Source organism: Babylonia areolata, chromosome 20 (genome assembly GCF_041734735.1).
Source record: "Babylonia areolata isolate BAREFJ2019XMU chromosome 20, ASM4173473v1, whole genome shotgun sequence".
NCBI classification, from domain to species: domain Eukaryota; kingdom Metazoa; phylum Mollusca; class Gastropoda; order Neogastropoda; family Buccinidae; genus Babylonia; species Babylonia areolata.
Genome location: NC_134895.1, coordinates 11,917,427 through 11,927,138, shown reverse-complemented (window position 1 = coordinate 11,927,138; position 9,712 = coordinate 11,917,427). Strand labels below are relative to the sequence as shown.

The window sequence follows — 9,712 nt, the reverse complement described above, 5'->3', positions numbered from 1 at the left end:
ATGATTCAGTACCATCTACTACTGTGACCCAAACATGGCTCAAATTGTATATATATATATATATATATATATATATATATATATATATATATATATATATATATATATATATATATATATATATTCATACATATAAATCTCTGTCAACCACTTTACACATATAAATACCTCACACCTACCTCCAGTATGCTATGCACACACACACACATACACACACACACACAAAATGACATACACACACTCACAAACATACACACACACTTATATCATCAGTCCTTGGTCAGTTGCCGAAAGTATTGCACAAACTCCTCAGCCCTGTCCGTGTTCCAGCCTTGACCTCTCAAAGGCCCCTGGACAGCAGCCAGGTAGGACTGCAGGTGTCGCAGCCCCTGGCGTCTGGCGCTGAACGCAGAGGGCTCACCTGTGTACACAATACTTTATGATTTTTTCTGAACGACACCTGGAAAACACGCTACCCAGTCAGTGTGCTGGGGTGGGTTGGGTTATTTTGACATACACACCATGGCCAGCATGTGAGTGTCGCTGTACACACCTGAGCAACATGCTGCACAGTCAGTGTGTTGGGTCTGCGCAATAGCCAAGTGGTTAAAGCATTGCCCTTTCAATCTGAGGATCCCGGGTTTGAATCTCTGGTAACGGCGCCTGGTGGGTTAAAGGGTGGAGATTTTTCCCATCTCCCAAAACGATATGTGTGCAGACCTGCTTGTGCCTGAACCCCCTTCTGTGTGTATACGCACGCAGAATATAAAAAATGTTAAATTATCCTGTATTCCATGTCAATATTCGGTGGGTTATGGAAACAAGAACATACCCAGCATGCACACCACCAAAAATGAAGTATGGCTGACAGCATGACAGGGTAAATATATAAAATGGCTAAACATGTAAAATGTTACATGTCTGTCAGAGTGTGTACGTGTGCCTGCCTGAAATCTGATTGAATGACACAGGAAACGAATGATGAGCGCCCAATGACTCTGTCCAGGTAAGAAGCCTGTTTTGAAAATGGCCCCGTGTTTGTAAAGCGTTCAGAGCTTGGTCTCCGACAGAGGATACGCGCTTAATGAGTATCCATATCATCATCATAAACAGTGCATGAGAATCACAGTCAGTAGACATGAATACATAAAAGACATAGCTGTTTAACTCACTCAGTACGGCCAGTCCTCTCTTCTCCCCTACACAGACCCTTCGGATGTCCAGTGGGTGTCTGAATGACCCAACCTTTAGCTTTTGTCGTCAGAATTGTGGAATTCTTTGTCAACATTAACCTCTTCAGTATAAGAGCCTTCCGCTTGCAATATTTTGATGATGGTAACTGGGGTGAAACGCTGTTAACGTCGTCTCTTTCGCCGTTCGTATGGAAAGAGTTAAAGGCTAGCTGAATCAGTAGCGTAAGCAGCATTGACTTGAAGTCGTGAACTTTGTGTTTGAAGAGAGTTACCACTCTTTATCGTCTGTTAATCATCTACTCTCCAAGCCTCATTGCTCTTTGGAGTCGAAGAACCATCGAGGCAACCATTAATTCTGTTCTGTATTGTCCATATATTCTAGGTGGCACATTCAGGACTGAAAGGCTATGCCAGTCTTCAACAAAAAACTAATTTGTGTTTGCACCTTTCTTCTGTCATTGCTGCTGTGTGCAACATGTCTTCTTCTTCTTCTTCTATGTTCACTCGTATGCACACAAGTGGGCTTTTACGTGTATGACCGTTTTTACCCCGCCATGTAGGCAGCCATACTCCGTTTTCGGGGGTGTGCATGCTGGGTATGTTCTTGTTTCCATAACCCACCGAACGCTGATATGGATTACAGGATCTTTAACGTGCGTATTTGATCTTCTGCTTGCATATACACACGAAGGGGGTTCAGGCACTAGCAAGTCTGCACATATGTTGACCTGGGAGATCATAAAAATCTCCACCCTTTACCCACCAGGCACCGTCACCGTGATTCGAACCCAGGACCCTCAGATTGACAGTCCAATGCTTTAACCACTTGGCTATTGCGCCCGTCGTGCAACATGTCAAATGATTGGTATAGGGACAAGCCCAGAGCTTTCTTTTTTTAAGGAAGTATCTGGGTTTGTTCCAGTGTACCTTTATTTACTCAAGTGCCAGCTGAATTGGTAGCATAAGCAGCAATGAGTTGTGTACCTTGTGTACGAAGAGAGTTATCACTCTTTACTGTTTGTCAAATCTGATGCGAAACTCAATAACAATAATCACTATCACATGCATGCAATGATCAGTCTCACAGTCTTATGATACAAATACATTAAAGACACAGAAATGCTTAAATACTGAATTAATGTAAACCTCGCATTCAATGATCAGAAGCATACACATGCAATGACCATGGTCTCACAATGGTATGACATGAATATTTAAAAGACATAAAAATGCTGAAATACTAAACTTAATGTAAACACCACATATAATCACCACAATCAAACGCATACAATAAGGACATTAAAAGAGAACAGGCATAAATATCATCACTGCAGTTAAAACCATGAATGTACACGACTAAAACTAAGCCATATACCAGAATGTTGAATTGATACACAGTATAGAACACACTCCATACAATGGTCATACATACATGTACATGCACGTATACACACACACACACACACACGTCACAGAAATAAACAGAGAAGCAGATAGTAAGACACACACACACACACACACACACACACGTGCACACACATACACACACACACACACAACACAAACACGCACACACATACACACACACCACAAACACACACACACACACACACACACACACACACACACACACACACACACACTCATGTCACAGAAATAAACAGAGAAGCAGATAGTAAGACATAGACAAACACACACACACACACACACACACACACACTTGCACACACACACACACACACACAACCAACACTAACACACAAACATGCACACAGACACAAACACACACACACACACGTCCACTCACACACATCATACAAATAAACAGAGAAGCAGATAGTCAGACAGACACACACACACACACACACCATGTGCACACACACACACACAACACACATGTGCACACACACACACAACAGAAACACCCACACATACCTGAGCCAGGTGAAAAGCGGCCCTGATCTACTGCCTGCTGGTGCCAGTAGCACAGCTCTGCCGCGTACATCATGGCCAGCAGGTGAGTGTCGCTGTACACACCTGGAAAACATGTTACACGGTCAGCGTGCTGTGTTGTGTTCACAGTCAGTGTGTTGTGTTGTGTTATGTCATTTTGGCACACACACACCATGGCCAGCATTTGACGTACTAGGTACCGGCAGCCTCACTTGCTAAACTGAAGCTAAGACTGAAGAACGTTGATTTTGCCCATTTCCCCCAAGCCTGTAACTTGAGTGATGTTCAAGAAATAAAGATTTTTTTTTATATGGAAATAAAGCTCAGTTTCTCCTCTTTCCAATGCTGTTTTTGTTTTTCTTCTGTTTCTTGTTTTTGTTGAATACAAGAGTAAAAATCAGGGGTAGTCGGAGGGCTTCTTGCATGCTCTGACCTAACGCTCCAACACAGATCGCGTCAACTGGTTTTTGCTTCTCTCTTCTCTCGACCATCCCATTTGAGCTACAGAGCTTTTTTTTTTTAGTACAGCTGATTTCATCTGAACCTGATCTTCTCAGTAAATATTGGCTCGGCTTGAAAAAAAACACATATTGCGAATATAGGGCGTAAAAAATTATTTTCGCTCAATTTAAACGTAAATTTCTCAAAACAGGTAATAAAAAAAAATTGTACTTACTTTCATTACATGAAATCTCTTTTGATTTTCTTCTGAAATATATGCAAAACTACCACATGATGTTACTGGAGTGGATGAACTTTGAGCTGAAAGAGAGACTGTGCGTCATTCCGATGCCCAAAATGGCACTCACAGCTGAGCTAAATTTCAACAACGATCTTGGTCAGTTACGTTTCATTACAGGAAAACCTTTGAGTTTGTTTGATTTTACTATCACACTGTTGATTATATCATAGATAAACATTTAAGAAGGGGTATATTTCATGAATGAGTGCACGAAAGTGCTGGATCATCGGGAATACCCCATACTGCTACACCTCGTTTCCAGTCATACTGCAGTGACGATCGTTTTTCTCATTTTCATGACGGAATTAATGATAAGTATGTTAAGTTGTTTTTGTTGAAATGAAATTAATCAGCAAATATATTTCATGGTAGCGGTTTTACTTTTATTTACAAAACACAAATTACTAAACAAAAATTTTCAAGTTTTCCACATCATCATTCCTGCAACTTGATAACATGATTTGAAAAAAGAAAGAAAGAAAGAAAGACTGAAACACTTTCTGAATGCGACTTTTTATTCAAAACTCATGGTAGTGTGTGTGTCTGTCTGTGAGAAAGAAAATGGTATCATGCATGAATGTTGTGCATGTGGGCCTGTCCAGTTAAAAGAAAAGGAATTTAATGTTTAGTTTTACAGTTCATATCCAACAGATCTCCTCGGCTTTAGTGCATGTATGTTGGATATTTTGGGTTTGACAACGGACAAATCTGTGCATGTGCAAAAGAAACCAAAAGTTATTTACTTTAACTCTCTCCATACGAACGGCGAAAGAGACGACGTTAACAGCGTTTCACCCCAATTACCATCATCAAAATACTGCAAGCGGAAGGCTCTTATACTGAAGATGTGAATGTTGACAAAGAATACCACAATTCTGATGACGGAAGCTAAAGGTTGGGTCATACAGACACCCACTGGACATCCGAGGGGTCTGTGTAGAGGAGAAGAGAGGACTGGCCGTACTGAGTGAGTTAAATAACACAATCAGGCACAGTGTGCTGAAGAGCCGGGAAAAGAGGGGCGAAGGGGGTGGGAGGGCACCTGTGGGAAAGGGGGCATAAATCTTTTTTCTGAAAACTGCATTATTGTGTGCCCCTTTTTAAATGCCTTGCTCAGCTGAATATAAATCATTTTATTTCATCAAAATAGCTTGGTAAATAAAAAAAAAAAATAAAAAAACTGCGCCTGTTGTTATTTTGACAAATTTTGCCAATGAGAGAATTTGCAAAAAAAAAAAAAAACCAACTGGATTTTAGAGCTCAATATGAATAAAACGATCAGGCAATACAGCTGGGGGAAAACGCATCTTCCCTATATACAAAAAAATCTCTTACCTTCATATTTAGCTGTCTCTGTTGTTTTGTGTACAAGCAGTAATGCTGTAAAATTGGAGATTTGTCTGTCCAAAAGCTCGAAATGATGTGCAAAAAGGCTCAATTTCAAAGAACTTAAATTTGCTGTAACTTTGGTTCTAATATAGATAGAATAATTCTTTGTTATGGGTTGTTTGTTATGACTTATAGTTTTAATCTAAACTTGTTTCATTGTTTTAACAGAAGTTGTTGGTTTTTTGGGGTTTTTTTTTAAAGGTTGCTGGTACAGACCTGAGGAACACTATACACAGTGTGTAGTATTGCACTGTGTAGTGTTGTGCTGTGTTGTTTCAATGTGCACATCAAGGTCAGCAGCAGGTATGTGTACATACCTCGGGACATGCTATACAGTCCGCATGTTCTACTGTGTTCTGTTTTGTGTTGTGTTGTTTTGACATGTACGCCAACAGGTCTGTATTGTTGCACATGCTTGGAGTTGGAGAACACATGACTCAGACAGCATATTGTGTTGTTCTGTGCCGTGCTGAGTTGTAAATAATAACAATAATAATAATATAGAGTGCTTATAAAAGTTACATGGCATTAACTCCTTACATAATGGGCTTTAAGCACTTGACATCACACAATGCATACACAATATTGCATTGTAATATACAACACATGAAGACATAGAAGAAAAAACAAAAAAAACCCAACATATCTATTATACACCAAGACAACACTACAAATTACAAATATTAACAACCATACCTGAAAAACGAACAAATAATATGCTGTACACACACACATGCTCGTGCATATGCACATGGAACCCGCACGCACACACACACACGTGAGCACACACACACACACACACACACACTACATGTAGACTTCAACAGAGGGGGTAAAAAGGGCTGATGTGACATGCTGCATACAGAACAGTCTGCACGCTTTGAAACCTCCTTGAAACTGAAACTGGAACTGGATGGGGATGGGGGGTGGGGGGAGGGGGGTGTGGGGCAGAGTTAAAACCCCAGGGACTCGAACCGGTGGGCACTCGCCTCCCAGGCGAGTACAGTACCACTGGGCCATCAAGGCCTGACTTAGTGCGTTGGGTTACACTGCTGGTCAGGCATCTGCTTGGCAGATGTGGTGTAGCGTATATGGATTTGTCCGAACGCAGTGACGCCTCCTCGAGCTACTGAAACTGAAACTGAAACTGAAACTGGGCCATCTCTCCCGTAGCCACCGAAGCACCGCTGAGCTAGTTTTCAGTTTCAGTTTCACTTTCTCAAGGAGGCGTCACTGCGTTCGGACAAATCCATATACGCTACACCACATCTGCCATGCAGATGCCTGACCAGCTGCGTAACCCAGTGCCCTTAGTCAGGCCTTGAGGGAAAATAATACATAAAAAATAAATTTATATCTCATCAACATAATAAACAGAACTGAAAAAAAAATCAACCTAGAAAGAGAATAAAATAAGCAAATAGATAAAGAAATAAAATGAAATGTAGAAGAAAAAAAAAAGAATAAATGAATAAACAAATAGATGTAAATAAACACACAGACATGTTCATACACACACACACACACACACACACACACACACACATGCACTACAGATATGCAACAAATATGCAGTCTCACAGATATGAATGCACAAACAAATGTACACAGGCACAACACTGCATATAAAAAAACACACACAAGCCCTAACACATCAACACACTCACACACACTGAGAGAGAAATACGTGAAACATTTATACATGAAATAAAAGAAAACAGATAAAGCAATAAGCTAACAGTTTACAATAAAATGAAAAGGAAACGCACACAGAAGGCAAATACAAAAAATGAAATAAGAATGAAAAAAAAAACACATTCCATGGACAGACAACGCAACAGCCAAGTGGTCAAACAACTGGACTTTCAATCTAAGGGTCCTGGGTTTGAATCTCTGTAACGGCGCCTGCTGGGTAAAGGGTGGAGATTTTTCCGATCTCTCAGGTCAACGTATGTGCAGACCTGCTAGCGCCTGAACCCCCTTCATGTGTATACGCACACAGAAGACCGAATACGCACGTTAAAGATCCTGAGATCCATTTCAGTCTTCGGTGGGTTATGGAGACACAAAAATACCCAGCTTGCATCAACCATGACACAGTCATAGGCAAGTCAATGCTGCTTGTGAAACAGAAAGAAAGAAAGAAAGAGGGAAAGAAAGAAAGGGAAGGGAGATAATAGGGGCAGCTGGTCATTTTCTGCAGGAGTGTTTGATAATGACTGGATGATACGAATATTTATACAGCGCTAATCCTTGGACAGAGACCAAGCTCAAGCACTTTACAAACAAAAGGTCATTTGCACAACTGGTTGCCTATCTATGTAGAGCCGACTGAAAGTTGCCTCTGGGCCCTCATCGTTCGTTTCTGGTGTCATTCGGTCAGGTTTCAGTCTCGCGCACACACACACACACACACGCAATCACACAGACAAGTAACCTTTGACATGAGTGGTTATTTGTTTATTTTTTTCCCCCGCCATAATCATAGGCAGCCACAATCCATTTTTAGGGGTGTGCTTGCTGGGTATGTTCTAGTTTCCATAAACTATTGAACACCAATATGGGATCTTTAGCATGCATGTTTGATCTCTGTATGCCCAAACACACGGAGGGAGTTCAGGCACTAGCAGGTCTGCACATATCTACTGGAGATCAGGAAAATCTCACCCAAAACCCATCAGGTGTGCTGAAACAGGGAATCGAACTCAGGAAACTCGGGTGAGAATCAAGAGCTCTGACCATGAGGCTACACCTGTTTTTGTGGAGGCCATCTTCTGAGTACCTTCCAGGAGGTGTTACAGTATCGGCAATCTGTTACTTTCAAGACTTATGAAGATGGGTAAATGTCTCTTAGAAGGACTATAACTTTGCAGTTAAAATAAAAAGTAAAGCTTCACACTTAGAACAACTTTCGATGAGCATATTAATATAAGAGGTAGTTTTACTGTTTCTTTCTTAAGAATATTCTGGAGTGATTTTTTCAATAGTTTTGGTGTGCTTTCAACATGTGTATACATACATTTTGAGAATGTTACATTGCATTCACTGAGTGAGTGTTGCTAATAAACTTCACTTATCAGTTATTTTTCAAGCTTATTTTGTTCTTTTGTTTGTAATCCTCCACAGCCCAAAAGTGGTGAAAGGAAAGGAAATCTTGAGTTTTGGACCAGTCGTGTTCCACACCCTAGCTCACTGTAACACCTCTTTGAAGGAACCAAGAGACCTCTGACCACCTGGCTATCAAATAAAGATATGTATGATAGTCTGTTGTGTCTGCCAATGTCCCAACTATCTGGGCCAGAGTTTGATCAAAGTGGAGAGTGTCCTGCCCAAGTTACAGCCCCACTCTCTCGGCTGAGAGGGCCTTAGCATAATCTGTGTTGGGATGTGTTTTTTTCGAAGACCAAGTAGCCTCAAGGCTGCAGCATGAAAAACCAGTGAAATCTTGCCTCCTATTTTGAGAGTCATAATCCTTCACAAAAGACAAAGCCGTAAACGACTTCCCACTGCAGTGAATAAACCACTGATTGAATTGTTCTCACTTTGCTTGTTTGGCCCGCCTGTAAGCTCATGTCAGTCTCTGATACAAGCCAAGCGTTGAGCCCTAAATAAAGATATGACACTGAAGTAGACAAAATAAAACAACAAGACACTGAAGTATGTGGTTGTTACCGTGGTTGAAGAGCTGCAAGGTGTCATCAGAACTGACGTCGGCGGGAACTGAGGCTGGCTGTCGGGTTGACAGCATCTTTTCCAGCTCCAACACACCCTCCTCCAAACACTGCACACACACACACACACACACACACACACACACAAAAAATATATATATATATATAATAAGAGGAAAAAGAAGAACAAGAGAGGCAAGGCCTTCAAGACTAACTTGTGATAAATTAAGTCCCCTAGCAGTAATTACAGAATAACTGCCCTTTTTTACTATCTGCACCAAAACGTTTGCAAAATAAATAAAAATTCCATGCTTAGCAAAAGAAGTTCCTGTTTGAACAAAAAATGATAATAATGACTCCTCTTGTTGTTGTGTCAGAATAAGAGGTCAAAGTGCCAAGTTTAGAAAATACAAAAAATATAAATATAACAGTAAATGCAGTTAGCATATAATTAGCCTTCTTTTTTATTTTTTTGTGCCCATCCCAGAGGTGCAATATTGTTTTAAACAAGATGATTGGAAAGAACTGAATTTTTCCTATTTTTATGCCAAATTTGGTGTCAACTGACAAAGCATTTGCAGAGAAAATGTCAGTGTTAAAGTTTACCACGGACACACAGACACACGGACACACACACACACACAGACAACCGAACAGCGGGTTAAAACACAGACTCACTTTGTTTACACAAGTGAGTCAAAAATGATAATGATAAGAAGAAGAATCATAATAGTAGTAATAATAATTGGCCAACTAACCCCCAA

At 40.6% G+C, this 9,712-nt stretch overlaps 1 protein-coding gene across 1 annotated transcript in view; it reads right to left on the bottom strand.

The window, feature by feature from the left end:
* Positions 1 to 269: 269 nt before the first annotated feature.
* The window catches only part of LOC143295144 (RAB7A-interacting MON1-CCZ1 complex subunit 1-like), an 18,120-nt gene continuing 8,677 nt past the window's right edge, over positions 270 to 9,712 (bottom strand). Inside the window, exons 6-8 of the mRNA XM_076606708.1 lie at positions 8,950 to 9,058; positions 3,129 to 3,230; positions 270 to 421 (exon numbers count right to left, since the gene is read on the bottom strand). Of these exons, the coding sequence (XP_076462823.1) occupies positions 270 to 421; positions 3,129 to 3,230; positions 8,950 to 9,058 (363 nt within the window). The remainder of the gene's footprint in view (positions 422 to 3,128; positions 3,231 to 8,949; positions 9,059 to 9,712) is intronic.